At 35.6% G+C, this 17,457-nt stretch overlaps 1 protein-coding gene across 6 annotated transcripts in view; it reads left to right on the top strand.

Annotated features, from left to right (window-relative positions):
• The window catches only part of POT1 (protection of telomeres 1), a 98,310-nt gene extending 81,061 nt beyond the window's left edge, over positions 1-17,249 (top strand). For 5 of the 6 annotated variants that reach the window (XM_055590830.1, XM_055590833.1, XM_055590831.1 and 2 more), the window contains 6 exons: positions 671-876; positions 5,692-5,827; positions 9,865-9,953; positions 12,317-12,408; positions 13,958-14,063; positions 16,352-17,249. In XM_055590830.1, the coding sequence (XP_055446805.1) occupies positions 671-876; positions 5,692-5,827; positions 9,865-9,953; positions 12,317-12,408; positions 13,958-14,063; positions 16,352-16,557 (835 nt within the window). In that variant the 3' untranslated portion in view covers positions 16,558-17,249. Of the gene's footprint in view, positions 1-670; positions 877-5,691; positions 5,828-9,864; positions 9,954-12,316; positions 12,409-13,957; positions 14,064-15,928 lie in introns of all 6 variants that reach the window. The other variant, XM_055590829.1, reaches the window with a different exon arrangement.
• The last annotated feature ends 208 nt before the right edge of the window (positions 17,250-17,457 follow it).

Raw genomic sequence — 17,457 nt, 5'->3', positions numbered from 1 at the left:
GTACCCTATGAAAGTGAAATTACTTAAATGGTAAGTGCATGTTTAGCTGGAGTGAAGATAGGGTTCCTACTGGGAGGTTTAGCATTCCTTACAGAGGAGAACAATTTGGTGAAGAAATAATTATACATAATCTTGGTATCACAGAGCCAGGCAAGGAAATTGCTGGTTGTTAATGTAATTATGATATGGATCTAATTAACCATGCTGCTACTAAGTCACTTCAGTCGTGTCCGACTCTGTGTGACCCCATAGACGGCAGCCCACCAGGCTCCCCCATCCCTGGGATTCTCCAGGCAAGAACACTGGAGTGGGTTGCCATTTCCTTCTCCAATGCATGAAAGGGAAAAGTGAAAGTGAAGTCGCTCAGTCGTGTCCAGCTCTTTGTGACCCCATGGACTGCAGCCCACCAGGCTCCTCTGTCCATGGGATTTTCCAGGCAAGAGTACTGGAGTGGGTGGCCATTGCCTTCTCCAAATTAACCATGAAATGTCATCAAATATCTTTCTATTGAATGAGTCCTTTAATCTGCAGAGTGAATTATCTCAATATTTTAAAATAAGTAGATGGTTCATAAGCATATAAATGTTCTTTTAATTGGATAATTTGTTAAATTTGACTTTCTAAGCTTATACCAGTTGTTTTTGTGTTATTCCATTGTTGATGATTTTAGGCAAGAAGTGCCACATGAGATTGATTTGGATAAGATTTTGCAAGAGGGTACAAGCAAAACCCCAGATACCATGCTACAAAATACATCCTTATATAATTCAAAGGTCTGGACCACTAAAGATCAAGGAGAACGAAAAGTAGCTATTCATTTTGTGAAAAATAATGGTATTCTTCCACTTTCAAATGACTGTCTAATTTTGATAGAAGGTATGATGTTTTTACCGTTTTGTTAACATACAGCTTTTTCTTCTGCCTTTCTCTGATTAATTATTGTTAAATTTATTTTAGGGGCAACCTTGAACATATAAAATCAAAATATTATTGCTTTAAATTTCATATAATATAATATATGTAACAGATTCAACTATATACGTACACATATACATATCTAAGTTTAACTGAATGACATTTTGAAATTATACATTAAACTTAAGTGTTTGCATTTGTTCATCTTGTTAGAGTCCTACATGCAATCTTAATGAGATCCAGTGTGATTTTTGAGCTGAATAATAATCAAGAAGCTGTTTATTATATATTGTTGCTGTTGACTTGGCCTCTGGATGTCACTCTTGTTTCATAAAAATACAGTGAAAGTCATCTATTGACAGCTAACTCAAGGAAGGAATCCTTAACTCAAATAAAGATAACTTGACATACAGTATTTTAAAAGAATGAAGCTTTAAGTCAAATTTGTTTTTTCTTTTTTTTATACTTTTGTCTTATTTTTATCTAATATTTATATAACAATACATAATAAAAGACGACCACCTCTAATTTGCAATAGAGAAAACTTTAGTTTCATTTTGTAAATGAACTGATCTTTATTACAATGGATGATGATCATTTTTATTACTGATGTTTTTCTGTTTATAAAGTAATTCATAATCTTTTAAAAAATAATTATATATATATGTGTGAATACATATGTGTTTAAACATTGGTGGTGTGTTCATGAACATTTCTTGTTTTAATACATTATAGCATATAGGAAACTATTCTAATTAATTTCTATATCTTAACTGATTTAATAATCACAATAATCCTGTGAAGTTGGTACTATTATAAGCTATTTTATACATGAGAAAACAACCACAGAATAGTGGTTCCCAGTATAGTGACTAGTGAAACTGAGTTACTTCCTGTTTCTTGACATAGTAACTCTGTGATAAACTTTATCTCCCCCTGGATGAAGTGTAATTATGGGGGCACAAAGAATTAAGTAAATGTTACCCAGTTTCTCTCTAGGAGAGTTATCGTAGTGTGCATATGCTTTAGTAGCATATGAAATTATCTGTTCCCCTACCCTCATCATTATGATATACTAGAGCTTTAAAAAACTTGGCCACTTTTATGAGTGAAATGTGACAACTTACAGTATTTTTACCTGTACCAGGAGATAGACATAAAACAAAGACATATACACACACACACACAAATGGAGTAAGACTATTTATATGCCCTAAAAATAAAATAAAGCCATGATCCTATCAGACTATATTAGAACTGTCCTTGTAGAGCCAACTAAGAGGATGACAAATACGCCTTTGGGTCCTTCTGTGCTTTGCTGCCTCCCACAGAATTCTGTTCTTAGCCAAGTTGGCCTTGAAGGTCCAAAGGAAGCTTAACAGAGAAGTCCCCATAGCTCCTGCTTCTATCTTTAATTACCAGTTATCCCTCAAACTTTCAATCTCATCTCCTACCTCAATTCCCATCCCACCCTGTAGGCATACTGAACTGCTGATAACATCTTAAACCTAGTGTATTTCTCTGTGCCTCTTTGCCAATCCATTGCTGCTTTCCTGGGAAATTCTGCTGTAATACGTCTTCAGAAGTAAATGCAGCAATTTTCCAGCAATTCACATATAATATTTAATGAACACCTACATGCATCAGGCATTTTTCTGATTCATCAGACAGATTTGAGTCGTTCTTAATACATACCATATGAACTTCTAGTAGGGCATTTTCTTCTTATATTTGTGCCTTATCTGTCTGTTTATAGATTTGTTGTCTTTATTAGAATGTAAAAATTCCCTGAGGTCAGAATACATGTAATTTTAATTTATGTAACTTCAACACCTGGAGTAGTAAACCTGATGTGTAACTAACTTTGTTTGCAACCCTATGGACTGTAGCCAGCCAGGCTATTTTTATTTTACCATATTTCTGAGTATTATAACTCCAGGCCTAGGCTATTATCTAACTGTAGTTAGATCCTGCTATTACAGATCTGAGAAAAGAGGTATAAGAGCCGGGCAAGTTAAAACGCCACAAAGCTTGCTGTTCTCACCAAGATTTATCCACTATTTTTGAATGACCACTCCTTGAATTGTTGCAAACCTTTGGTTGGTTTCTGTGCTTAGTCACTCAGTCATGTCCGACTCTTTGTGACCGCATGGACTGCTAGCCACCAGGCTCCTCTGTGGTTGGAATTCTCCAGGCAAGAATACTGGAGTGGATTGCCATGCACTCCTCCTGGAGATCTTCCCAACCCAGGAATCGAACCCAGGTCTCCCACATTGCAGGCAGTTTCTTTACTGTAATTTCTAGAGTTCTGAAAAAGTTGAATTTGATCATTTTTGCCAATGTTCTTTTTGCTATTATAGAGCTGTGTATTTTTGAATGTTCTTACTCCACTATGCCAGAAATACTTCCCCCTCACAATTGAATTTAAACATTATAAATTTTACACAAATTTTAGGAAATACACGAAACTATTTTTATAAATCATCTTCTCTTTCCCTGGAGAGGAAGAATTATCAGTCTAAGTAAAAGTATACCAGAAAAGGTACTGGTAGGTTTGAGTAATCAGAGATAAGGCTGCCTTCTAATAATGGTATGCCATTGAACATTCTGTTTCTTCTCAGCCAACCTGATGGTTTTAGTGCCCTTCCTGTCATAACATTTGGGTGTGATGATTTTTCATAGGAAAAATGAATAAACCCTATATAGGAATTTCAATTACTTGAACTGTTCACATCTATATTTGCAAAACTAATACAATTATGTAAAGTTTAAAAATAAAATTTAAAAAATAAATAAATAAATAAATTAAATGTTAAACTGAAAAGAACTGTGAACTTCCAGATGTTCAAGCCAGTTTTAGAAAAGGCAGAGGAACCAGAGATCAAATTGCCAACATCCTCTGGATCATCAAAAAAAAACCAAGAGAATTCCAGAAAAACATCTATTTCTGCTTTATTGACTATGCCAAAGCCATTGATTGTGAGGATCACAATAAACTGTGGAAAATTCTGAAAGAGATGGGAATACCAGACAACCTGACCTGCCTCCTAAAGGAAATCAGTCCTAGGTGTTCATTGGAAGGCCTGATGTTGAAGCTAAAACTTCAATACTTTGGCCACCTGCTGCGAAGAGCTGACTCATTTGAAAAGACCCTGATGCTGGGAAAGATTGAGGGCAGGAGGAGAAGGGGATGACAGAGGATGAGATGGTTGGATGGCATCACCAACTCAATGGACATGGGTTTGGATAGACTCCAGCAGTTGGTAATGGATAGGGAGGCCTGGTGTGCTGCAGTTCATGGGGTTGCAAAGAGTTGGACATGACTGAGCGATTGAACTGAACTGACCTGCCTCTTGAGAAATCTGCGTACAGGTCAAGAAGCAACAGTTAGAACTGGACATGGAACAACAGACTGGTTCCAAATAGGGAAAGGAGTCGGTCAAGGCTGTATCTTGTCACCCTGCTTATTTAACTTATATGCAGAGTACATCATGAGAAACGCTGGGCTGGATGAAGCACAGGCTGGAATCAAGATTGCTGGGAGAAATATCAATAACCTCAGATATGCAGATGACACCACCCTTATGGCAGAAAGTGAAGAGGAACTAAAGAGCCTCTTGATGAAAGTGAAAGAGGAAAGGGAAAAAGTTGGCGTAAAGCTCAACATTCAGAAAACGAAGATCATGGCATCCGGTCCCATCACTTCCTGGGAAATAGATGTGGAAACAGTGGCAGATTTTACTTTTGGGGGCTCCAAAATCACTGCAGATGGTGATACAGCCATGAAATTAAAAGACACTTACTCCTTGGAAGGAAAGTTATGACCAACATAGACAGCATATTAAAAAGCAGAGACATTACTTCGCCAACAAAAGTCCATCTAGTCAAGGCTATGGTTTTTCCAGTAGTCATGTATGGATGTGAGAGTTGGACTATAAAAAAAACTGTGTGCCGAAGAATTGATGCTTTTCAACCGTGGTGTTGGAGAAGACTCTTGAGAGTCCCTTGGACTGCAAGGAGATCCAATCAGTCCATCCTAAAGGAGATCAGCCCTGAGTGTTCATTGGAAGGACTGATGCTGAAGCTGAAACTCCAATACTTTGGCCACCTGATTCGAAGAGCTGACTCATTTGAAAAGACCCTGATGCTGGGAAAGATTGAGGGCAGGAGGAGAAGGGGACAACAGAGGATGAGATGGTTGGATGGCATCACCAACTCAGTGGACATGAGTTTGAGTGAACTCCTGGAGTTGGTGATGGACAGGGAGGCCTGGCGTGCTGCAGTCTATGGGGTCACAAAGACTCAGACACGACTGAGCAACTGAACTGAACTGAAAACTGAAAAGATTCATTTCAAACTCAAGACTAAATTTGCCTAGACATTAGTAGTATATAGAAAACTTAATGGGAATCCCATCATTTTTTTCATTCTCAAATTTACCTCTTTTTAGGTCATTCGAACCAAAGTGTTCCAGGCATAAAGAGCAATTTGTATAAATTTTAAAAGATGATGGTTCATATTTCACAAACCTTTTATTTTGCTCATATCTCAGCATTTTTTCTCAGTGGTTTCTTTAATCAATGAATAGGATCCTAAGTTTACAAATTGTTATTTTTAACAATAAATGTATAAGCGTGTTAAATTCATGGCATTTATTGTCTTTTTCTCTCCATCCTTTTAGTATTTTACTGCCTTTAAGGTGTTGCACAGTTAATACCCCAGTTTGTCTACTTTATATTTGTACTATTTGAAGGGTTATTTGTTCCCTTTTAATAGGAGGTACACTCAGTGAAATCTGCAAACTCTCAGACAAGTTTCATAGTGTAATTCCTGTAAGATCTGGCCATGAAGACCTGGAAGTCCTTGACCTTTCAGCTCCATTTCTTATACAAGGAAAAATACATCACTATGGGTATGTTTTCAATCATGAGAATTTTTAATTTTATTTGTTTGTTTATTATTTTATCCCAGTTGTTACTGTATTCAGTGGATAGTGATTGAGTACCAGTTTATACGTGATAGATTTTTTTGGTATATGTCTCTTCTTTGAATAGCATGAATAGTGAGTGTCTGTACTCTGCTAGGTTTAAGGCTGCCCTAAAGGCTAATATTCATTTGCTTTCTAAAAATTTAGATGCTTGTTACAGAGAAAGTTCAGAGCTGCATCCTAGTAAAAGTTAAGTAATTGAATTCCAGAATTTCTGTGCCACAAAATTATAAATGAGTTGCCAGTGAGAAAGTAAAAGATATCAAAATACATTAGGAGCTACTTACTAGGTTTGGAAAGAGGCAGTGTAGGTAACATCTGTGTCTCCACCTGATCAAACAGACAAAGGGTTCTGCTTTGTGAAGCCTTGGGTTATAGAATATTTTCTGCTTTATTGGAAAATACCAGATTGTTTTTCCAATGATTATGGTCCAGTCATGCATGTGTGCATGCTAAGTTGTTTCAGTTGTGTCTGACCATTTGCGACTCTATGGACTATAGCCCTCCAGATTCCTCTGTCTATGGAATTCTCCAGGCAAGAATACTGGAGTGGATTGCCATATGGTTGAATCAGCAATGTGTAAAAATTTGTTTATCTCGGATTCTCTTTGACACTTAGCTCTTGGTATTAGTCTGACTTTTGATTTTGTTAGACTGATGAGCATCAAGTAGTATCTGTTGTTTTTGTGAGTTTAAACATCTCTCATGTTTATTGGCTATTTAGGTTTTCTCTTCTGTGAATTCCATATACACATTTTTCACTTGTTTTTCCTATTGAATTATCGGTCCCTGTTTTGGTTCTTGTGTGTGTTTGTGCCATATGCTTACTCACTCAATTGTGTTTGACTCTGTGACCCCTATGGACTGTAGCCCGCCAGGCTCCTCTGTCCGTAAGGATTCTCCAAGCAAGAATACTAGAGTGGGTTGCCATCCCCTCCTCCAGGGGATCTTCCCAATCCAGGGATCGAACCCATGTCTCCTGCATTGCAGGCGGATTCTGTACTGTCTGAGCCATCAGGGAAGTCCTGTGTGTGTTTAACCAATTGTAATAATTCTACAAAGAGATGTAGAAAGAATTTTTGTAAGCTTTTGTATGCAGTTACATGCATCTCATCAAACTTCTAGTCCGCCCTATACTTTTTTAACTCTATGGTTATTTTTATTTTATAGATTTTTCCAATATTAATATAGTCATATTTACCAAAATGTTTGATAAGACCTTAAAGTTTTTATAAAACTTTACTTAGATTTCTGGATATGATACTTTTTTAATAGAACTGAAACTAGTGCTTCAGTTTTTTAGCAGTTGCACATCTCTTAAGAATTTGTTTGTCCTTGAATCTATTTTGGTAATGAAAGTTTTCTAGAATAGTATTTCATTTGTTTTTCAGGTTTAAATTTATTGACATAAAATTATTCATAGTGCTTAAGTCTTCTTTTTGTCTCTTCTTGAATTCACTTCATATTATTTGCAACTTTTTAACCCTTGGCCTTTTTTGCCAAAGCAACTAACTAGCTTTTGTTTTTGTTGATGGTCTGTATTTTGTTTATTATTGTTCTTTACTTTTTTCCTTTACTTTCTGTAGGTTAGTACTCCATTTATGTAATGTTTTAAATTGAATGTTTGCCTCACTTAATTCATTGTTTTTTAGTATACATTTAAATATTTATATTGAAGTCTATAATTTTCCCCTGAGAAAATAGCCATAGCTTTAACTGAAGCTTTGATAGATACTATTTTTCTTGTCATTTCTAAATGTTCCACAATTTCCATTATGATTTCTTTGGCCCATGAATTATTTCACTGTATATTTAAAATTTTTTACACACTCATTTTATGCGCTACATTCTTATTTATATTTTAGTTACTTTTTAACCAAATAACTTGATGTATTTCATAATGATTCATCTTTGCTTTATCAAGGAATATGTTTGTTCATAATTTGTACATACTACATAGATTTTTAAAAGAATGTGTATTTTCTAACAGTTGTGTTTAATGTTTAGTAGTGTTTAGTTATGTCCATTAGACAAGCTTATTAATTGTAGCCAAACCTTTCCTTTGTGATTTTAATTATATAATACCTTCTTAGAGGCTATGGTTAATGTCCTCTGTGATTGTGGGTTTGTGGCATTTTATTCTGTCAATGTGTACTTTATATGTTTTGAGTCTTTTTTGCTTGTTCATTCAGGTTCAGCATTTCATCTTCTTGGTGAATTCAGTGTACAATATATCCTTATGTAATAACTTCATCTATAATCATGATTTTTTGCTGTAATGTTTATATTTTTTCATATTATAACTGTATCAGCATTTTTGGTTGGTAATTGCATGTTGTACCTTATTCTCATCCCATTGCTTTTATATTTCTTTGTTGTTATATTTTAGTAGGTCTCATAAATAAATACCAATAGATTTTAGTTGTTTTTTGTAGATGATTTTAAAATAAGTTAATTACTGAAACATCTAGGTTTTATTTCTACACTATATTTCATGTTGTTTCACACTTGGTAGTGGTGGCAGTGGTTTAGTTGCTAAGTCATGTCCAACTCTCGCGACTCTATGGACTGCAGCCCGCCAGGCTCCTCTGTCCATGAGATTCTCCAGGCAAGAATACTGGAGTGGGTTGCCATTTCCTTCTCCACGCTTACCATAGTATTGTTGTTTCCCTTCTCACCCTTTTTTGTTATTACTTTATTTTTTTTCTCCAGTCATCTATTGGATTAATTTATTAAAATGTTCTTATTTTTCTCCTTTTTCCTCTTTCATTACTTTGGAAGTAATGAATTCTCTAATTTATGCTTGTTACTCTAATTTTTAATTTGTATACTTACTTTATCAATGTCTAAAGTTTAGTATTAGAGCCATTTTTAAAGGTAACTCACCCAGTTAGCTTTTTCTGTTAAAGAAAACACTTCGGTGTATTTGAAGAGTGAAAGGAGATAATATTTAATATAGTTACCCTCTGTTCCTCCCTAGATTGCAAATGAAAAGTATTCTGCATAAACCTTTTAAATGTTAATTTTATATTTTTATCCAAGTGTATTTTCTTATCAACATCTCCTGAATATTAATATGTATAATAAAAAGTCAGTTCAGTTCAGGTCAGTTCAGTCGCTCAGTCTTGTCCAACTTTTTGTGACCCCATGGATTTCAGCACGCCAGGCCTCCCTGTCCATCACCAACTCCTGGAGTTCACTCAAACGCATGTCCATTGAGTCAGTGATGCCATTCAGCCATCTCATCCTCTGTCATCCCCTTCTCCTCCTGCCCCCAATCCCTCCCAGCATCAGAGTATTTTCCAATGAGTCAACTTTTCGCATGAGGTGGCCAAAGTACTGGAGTTTCAGCTTTAGCATCATTCCTTCCAAAGAAATCCCAGGGCTCCTTTCAGTCCAAGGGACTCTCAAGAGTCTTCTCCAATACCACAGTTCAAAAGCATCAATTCTTCAGCGCTCAGCCTTCTTCACAGTCCAACTCTCACATCCATACATGACCACTGGAAAAACCATAGCCTTGACTAGATGGACCTTTGTTGGCAAAGTAATGTCTCTGCTTTTGAATATGCTATCTCCTATTGGCTATATTTATAAATTTAAGGTCTTAAGTATTACATATTGTTCTCAGAGCCATAAATCGAAAGAGTCGTTAGAGTTTTTCACTTTACCAAATAAGGAAATTAGCCAAATTAATTAATAGCCTGCACCTGGAACCTTTCTCATTGTCAGCTTAGCAATGTATATTCTGACTGTACTATCTTTTTTGATTGCTTGTATTGTAAGAAGTTTATTTTTTTAATAATTGTTTGTAATATGCACATTAAAGTACAGAAATTGCAGTGGTCTTTTGTTTAATAATATACTTTTTAAATTGTGTGTGCTTGCACAGCAAAGATTTATAATAATTAAATGAGTTATAATAATTACTTATAATAAATTATTTTTTCTTTTATTGATTTCAGATGTAAACACTGCTCTAGTTTGAGACCAATAAAAAATCTAAATTCCCTGGTTAATAAAACATCATGGATTCCTTCTTCTGTGGCAGAAGGTTAGCTAAATTTCTATGTCCTATAATTGTAACTGTCTTTGTATAGGATAGTCTCACTCATATTTCAGTATTTGTGGATATTTTAAAATCAGAGTAAAGGTTATGCTAAAGTTTAGTTTTTCTTAAGCAGAACCATTTGCAGTGATCCTAATAAAAATTTAAATATTTAAAAAACCTGAAAATGTACTTTTAAGAATCTGCCAGTATTTTTCAGTTACTACATTTTAATTTTCAGTAATTTAGCATTAATCATAAATACAACTTGTGAAAAATCTCTGCAGTTTATGCTATCTTGGGTTTGAAAAGAATTTTAGAGCTAGCTATTACAACTTTTTACCCAATACAAGTCTTTAGCTGGAATAATAAGAGTCTTTTTATATCACATCATTAACTGTGGTCATCCAACCTTGACTTAAAACTCCCCAGCGACTGGGGACCAGTTTACATTGCTAAGTCACTTCAGTTGTGTACAACTCTGTGCAACCCCATGGACAGCAGCCCACCAGGCTCCTCTGTCCATGGGATTTACATTGTAAGGTAACAAATCTCTTACTTTTTAGATGCAGTACTTAACAGTGGGGCAAAATCTGCTTACTTGCAATTTCAACATGGGCCACATTTTGTCTACTATTAATAGAATTAGAGTCCATGTGTTCCCTCTTCTATAAAATCAGTAGACTGCATTTGAAGGTAATCTGTCAAGTATTCATTAAGTCCTTATTTCTCCAAGCAGGCGCCCACACTTCCTTTGGTACTTTCCCATGTTTCTTACTGCTTTATTTCTCCTCTTCAATAAGCATTCCATTTTACCCATGTTCTTCTCAAAGTTTGGTACTCAAAGCTAGAAATAGGGCTGCAGACGTTGGCCAATTTGGAATATGGAGAAAACCTTTATTCACTAAAATTGGACAGTGCTCCTGCTTGCCTGAAAATTTTATTGTGTAGATATTGGTTTGTATTCTTGGTTTTGTTTTCTTTCTCTTTTAATCTAGCTATATGATACTACTGATTTATATTTTGTTTGTGGTCCAGTTAAAGTCCAGGTTAACTTTTGCATGAGTTTCTTGCTGTGTACTTCAAGCTTGGTCTCATCATCCTGTACTTAACATAGTTCTTTGTTTGCTTATTGGTCCCTTAGAGTAGGTTTTATGTTCATCCTTCTTGGTTTTAGCCCACAGTCTGTTGAGGACTTTTGAATCTTTAAAATCGGTTCCTCTATATTAACAATTTCTCTCATGTCTCTATGCCCTAATTTATTTTTCTTACTTGCCCCCTTTATTAGTCATATTTGAATATGAATTCCACAGATGGAAGACAATATTCCATTATATAGGCATTTTGAATGTCTTTCATTTATAGACACAAAGTAAGATATTCATTTTAACCTATACATTTTCATATGATTTAGTATCACTTTAATTTCTTCCTTTTTCCTCATCTTAACCAAATTATGAAATCTCAGATTCTGGCATCATTCAACCAGATGCTATCTTTTAAAAAATAAGTGATCTCTGTGCTTAAAATCCAAAGGATAGAGACAGGTTACAAATCCTAACCATTGAACTGTATGCTGTTTTTTGTAAGAACATTCTGGCATTTAAATTTTCTCTTTCATAAGGTAGCATTCATTGAATTGCCTTTCTTGAATTCATTTTTATATTTTCTATGAAGATTGACTCATTTTAAAGATAATGCTATATCAATATTTAGTTTTTTAAAAATATACTGGGACTTCTCTGATGGTCCAGTGGCTAAGAATCCACCTGCCAATACAAGGACATGGGTTCCATCCCTCGTCTGGGAAGATCCCACATGCTGCAGAGCAGCTAAGCCCTTGCACCCTAGTTACTGAGCCCATACTCTAGAGCCTGTGCTCCGCAACAAGAGAAGCCACCACAGTGAGAAGCCCCTGCAGTGCAATGGAGAGTATCCCCTGCTTGCCACTCACAACTGGGAAAAGTTCTCATGCAGCAAGGAAGACACAGTGCAGCCAAAACATAAATTTTTGAAAATAAAATTAACAAAAAAAGATACCGTTGCTCTTGAGTCATTGTCTCTATACAGGTGTAGTGTAATATTCCAAAATTACCCTTCTGAAATGAGCTTAACATATTAGTATTTGGGAACAAAAAGGAGTGCCCCCCCCCTTTTTTTTTTTGGTCTCTTGAATTATTTTAGTAAACAAGATTAACAGGAACATAATATCACAAAACAACTTTTTTCTTTACTTTTATTAAAAGCCATAGTGGGACTTCTTGGTGGTCCAGTGGTTGCGAGACTCCATGCTTTTACTGGAGGGAGCACAGTGTGGTCAAAGAAAAAAGACATAGATTCATATGGTTTCAACTTTTTTCCTTCATTAGCACTGGGCATTGTTCCCCTCCAACAAGTGTTTGTGATGACATTTACTCTTGACGATGGAACGGGAGTATTGGAAGCTTACCTCATGGATTCTGTAAGTAAGAGAGGTAGTGAAGATATTTCTAAAATAGTACTTTTTTGAATTTTAATATATTTATTCATGCCTACCTTATTACTGAGAACATTTAAGGCAACTCAGAAGAATAAATAAAACACAAGCACATAAATCTTAAATTATGTGTATATTTACTCTCTTTTAATTTGACACTATAATCTTAATATGTGAATAGTGAGAAATTGAAAAATAAGAATTTAAGAAAAGACTCCTCCATACCATGCCGAAGTTCTACTCCAAGAACAGAAGGCAGAGGCGTGGCCATACCCTCAGGCAATATCTATTAGCATTTCACTGGGCTTTTTAAGTCTCCAATATTTCATATTAGAAAGAATGAAATTACTTTTATGGGGAGATCCTTTGTATTATGTGAAGCTTGGTAGCTATCCACAAGACCACCTTCATTTCTAACAATTTCAAGTTGAGGGGTTCCCGAGACCAAGACCCTTACTTCTGACACCAATCGAAAGTACAGAGGTCTCCACAACCACTCTTTTACTAGAAAGACTCACAGAACTTACTGTGTGCCATTATGCTCACTGTTAACAATTTATTATGGCTAAAGGGTATAAGTTAAAATCATCAAGGGAAGAGGTGCATAAATGAATCCAGGAAAGTTTCAAACATGGAGCTTCCATTTGTTCTCTTCCTGTGGAGTCGTGAACAGTGTTACTTTCCTGGTAATGATGTGTAGCAGCAGTACACATGAGGTATTGCCAACCCGGGAAGCCCAAAGGAGCCGTAGTATCCAGTTTTTATTGGAGCTTCATCAGGTAGTCATTATTGGCTGCCCATGTGACTTATCTCAGTCTTCAGCCCCTCCAATGGTCAAGTTAAAACCACATGCTCCAAACTCTCCACCCTAAATCACAATGTTAGAGTGACCCAAGTTCCCCAGGCAAATGCAGACACGCCTGTGAGGCATGATGTCCCAAGGTTTTAGAGATTACTTCTCAGAAACTGAGAGCAAAGGCCAATGAGGTTAAATATTTTACTACACAAATTGGGAAAATATCTGGGATAAAGAGGAGGACAGCTTTTCTTCTGCCTAAGCAGTTTATCCATTTATTAAATATTTAATGAGCACCTGTGCTATGCCAAGTGTTATTCTTTGTGATAGGAATATGGCAATGAGTGAAGCAAGCAAACTCCTTTCCCTCCTGGATCTTACAAATAATAGAGGAGAAAAAAGTTAAACAAATAAATATATAGTATATATTACACTCTTTTAAACTTGGCACTTAGACATTGTAGGTGCTTAGTCTATGTGCTGTCAAGAGAATAGTAAACTTCACTGTGTTCTGCTCATTACTTTTATCATTTGTCAAAACAATTTAACTTGATTTTATATGTATCTCAAAGCTGTCTTTAGATTAAAGTAATGAATTAGATTTTAGTGTTAGTTTACGAATTCTCCAATATAAATAGGGTAAAATAGTATAGATGATTTTAATTAGATAATATTCAAATACTTTCACATTGATTATAATTTCTGATCATTTCCTTGTTTCTTCATGTTTTTCTTAAGGAAAATTTCTTCCAGATTCCAGCATCAGAAGTCTTAAACAATGATAATCTTCAGCACAGTATGGAAATGATTATGGATATGTTTTGTCCTCCAGGAGCAAAAATTGGTAGGCAGTAATATTTGTTAATGCCATTCATTCTTTTTCTTGAAATAATACTTAGCTTATGGCTAATCTCTGGACTTTTAGAGGTAAAAAGTTTTGAAATCTAAATCCAAATAAATTTATAAAGTAGTGATTGATGAGACTGTGTGACCTACCTACTGAAGAAGGCTGTGGCAAGGATAAGACAGGTATGAATCGTAATTCCTGAAATGAAAAAAAGAGTTTTTATATATTTTGAAATGTATCAGGGGGAGGCAGTTTTGATCGCAAACACATTTGATAAGCTGCTTGTGCATACAAACAGTTGAAATTAAGCCAACAGGGATGAAATGTTGACAAACATTTCCTATAAAAAACTTACTTAGGCAGTTCACTGATGAATTGTTTATTCAATATTAACTAATTTCAGATTTTACAAGTTTTTATTTTACTAAATATTTTGCTAGCTTTTGTTGTTTTCTGTGTAATATTTGATTCAGCAGCCAGTCTTCAAGTCAGACTGCATTGATTACACCTGCTTCCTTTTGTGGCCATTATTTCTCTTTGCCTTAAATGTGCAGATCTAAATCATTTTTAGGCAATTTGACTTCTTCTAACAATTTTTCATCAGTAACAGATTTTACCAGCAGCAAATTTAGCTGTTGTCAGTTTAACTTTTATAGTTTGTCTTAAATCAGGTTTTATTTTCCCCTGGTCAGTCTTTGCATTTTATAACAATTCCAAAGAGAGAGTTTTTGTATATCCATAACTAAGTCTAACTTACATACTTTTATTTGATGTCAGTTTTCATTTTTATTGGCTGTTTGGATTCTTTTGGATAGATATTTGAAAATAAAACACTCATATCAAAAACCATAGATGTGACAGGCTTTTGGTACGTACCGCCAGATGGCTTTTCAAGAGCATTTTCCCTATTCATGGTTCTACCGACAGCGTGGGACAAGCCTGTCTTGCTTGACCCTTACCAATAGTTAGGATTATATTAAGTGTCTTTCCAATTCAAACTTGAAGAAATATTACCAGACTGTTCTAGAAGCTATATATAGATTCACTGTGGTCATGACCAAAGCTTGGAAATGGCACCTGTGGCTACCGTATTGCCTGGACAGAGTACCTGGTACCTGACAGGGCTTTCAGCTAGACAGATGTAAAGGGGAGCTGGTTTTCTTCACAGTCAACCAAGAAAAACAAAACAGGGGAGATCAGTAAGCACTCAGCAGAAAAAAAAAAAAAAGAAAAGTCCCCACCAGGGACTTCCCTGGTGGTCCAGTGGTTGAGAATCTGCCTTCCAATGCAGGAGACATGAGTTCAATCCCTGGCTCAGGAAGATCCCACATGCCACGAGGCAGCTAAGCCTATGTGCTTATAACTACTGAGCCTGCACTTTAGAGGCTCCTGTGGCTCAACTGCTGAAGCCCACGTGCTCTAGAACCTGTGCTCTGCAACTAGAGAAGCCACCACATTGAGAAGCCCATGCACTGCAAAGAAGAGTAGCTCCCGCTCTAACTAGAAAAGAAAGCCCAAGTAGCAGCAAAGACCCAACACAGCCAAAAAATAAAATTTAAAAAAATTGGGAATGATTTAGATTCCTACCTGTGATATCAAATATTTTGAAAACCCTACATTGTTACTTTTTCTTGTTATTCGGGAAAAATTCAAATTAGTCAGAATTGCTACAAAACAGTAACATGAAGCCACTGTGTATTTGAAAGAACAGATGATGTTAAATTTGGTGAGTGTATTTATTTACTTCTCAAGCTAAATTAAATGTGTTAATTTTACTAGTTAAGTGTTATGCTTAGATACATATTTCAGAGTTATTTGTTTAGTTTTAATGATTCAATATCACTTCTTTTTTTGATTTGTAGATGCATATCCATGGCTGGAATTCTTCATCAGGTCATATAATGTCACAAGTGGAAAGGAGCAGCAGATATGCTATCAGATTTTTGATACTACAATTGCAGATGATGTTATCTAATTTTGACATTCAGCTTAGAGCATATGAAATATTGTAATTTTAGAAAACATTACCATTTTCTATGAGATTGCTATAAAACACATGAAACATCTAATTCTGTGGTTTATTTTCCATTTTAGCCAGGTTTTTTTTGTTTGTTTGTTTGCTTTTTTTGACCAATAGGCATTGTGTTATCTTAATGCCCTCTTGTAAGTTCAAAATGTTCCTGCTGCTCAGAATCTCCAATATGATAGCTGTGAGGGGTATAAAAGAGAGACATCAAATAAATAAGGACTGTGTTTTCACTTACTCTTGACTCTTCTCCTTTCAGAGAAGCTATTTTGTTACCCTGCCCTAACAGTTGGAATAGGAAATGGCAACCCACTCCAGTATTCTTGCCTGCAAAATTTTGTGGACAAAGGAGCTTGGGGGACTGACAGTCCCCAGGGTCACAAAGAGTTGGAACCAACTGAGCTGCTGAGCACGGGCACCCTAAAAATCCTCCCCCTGTTGGTATTTCCATGTGTCACCCACTGATTTCTCTGTCATCTATCGTCCCGGTTGAACTGCTAAAGCATCAGCATTACATCAGCCATGTGGATGATTTTAGCAAGCTTATGGGCTTAGGAAATGTCCTCACCTTAAACCTTCAACTTTTACTGAATGCAAGGATTTGATTTGTTTCATTTTGGTACAAAGGGATCTGCTTAAACAAGTACTCCTGGAAGAAGTGCTTTTCTGCATGAGCTACAGTGTGCTTGGAAGAGTGAATCGCTTTAAGTGAAAGTAGTGGAATTGCTTTCCTCGGGTGCTGATTATGACCCGTTGAGGATAACTCCATTTTTTCAGAATCATGTGCTTTGATTGCTTGTTTCTCTACATAATACTAGAAGTTATTCCATTCCTTCTCAATCTAATCAAGTGGTCAAATTTGCAGTGTTCGTGGCTGACTTGTATTAACCTTTTTGTTAGGATCTTATGTAAAACATACTTCTATTTCAGGTTGAACATTGAGAGAAAAATTAACTCAGTATGATAGTCTGCTTTTTACCTGATGGTATTTGTCAAATTTAAAATCATGAGTATTCAGTTTTATACAAATACTTGTATATATTTGTATATATGTACAAATTTTTGTATGTTATTTGCTGACAACTGAGAGATACAGATCTGCCTAGTTCAGTATTAATAAAGAATAAATAAATATATAATTTCAACCGTTTTTATTTATTTGCCCTATGTTGAGCTGAGGCATGATTGTAAGTGAAGAGTCAAAGCAGATGTATCAATATAACAGATATTTAGGACTGTCCATGCACCAAGTACCATACTAAGTAAGTACTTAACTTGTATTTTGAACTTCTCTGGTTGCTCAGATGGTAAAGAATCTGCCTGCAATGCAGAAAATCCAGGTTTGATCCCTGGGTCAGGAAGATC

The sequence above is a fragment of the Bubalus kerabau genome, chromosome 8, assembly GCF_029407905.1.
Source record: "Bubalus kerabau isolate K-KA32 ecotype Philippines breed swamp buffalo chromosome 8, PCC_UOA_SB_1v2, whole genome shotgun sequence".
NCBI classification, from domain to species: Eukaryota; Metazoa; Chordata; class Mammalia; order Artiodactyla; family Bovidae; genus Bubalus; species Bubalus kerabau.
The sequence above is the reverse complement of the archived record's forward strand: the minus strand, read 5'-3'. Positions and strand labels throughout refer to the sequence as shown.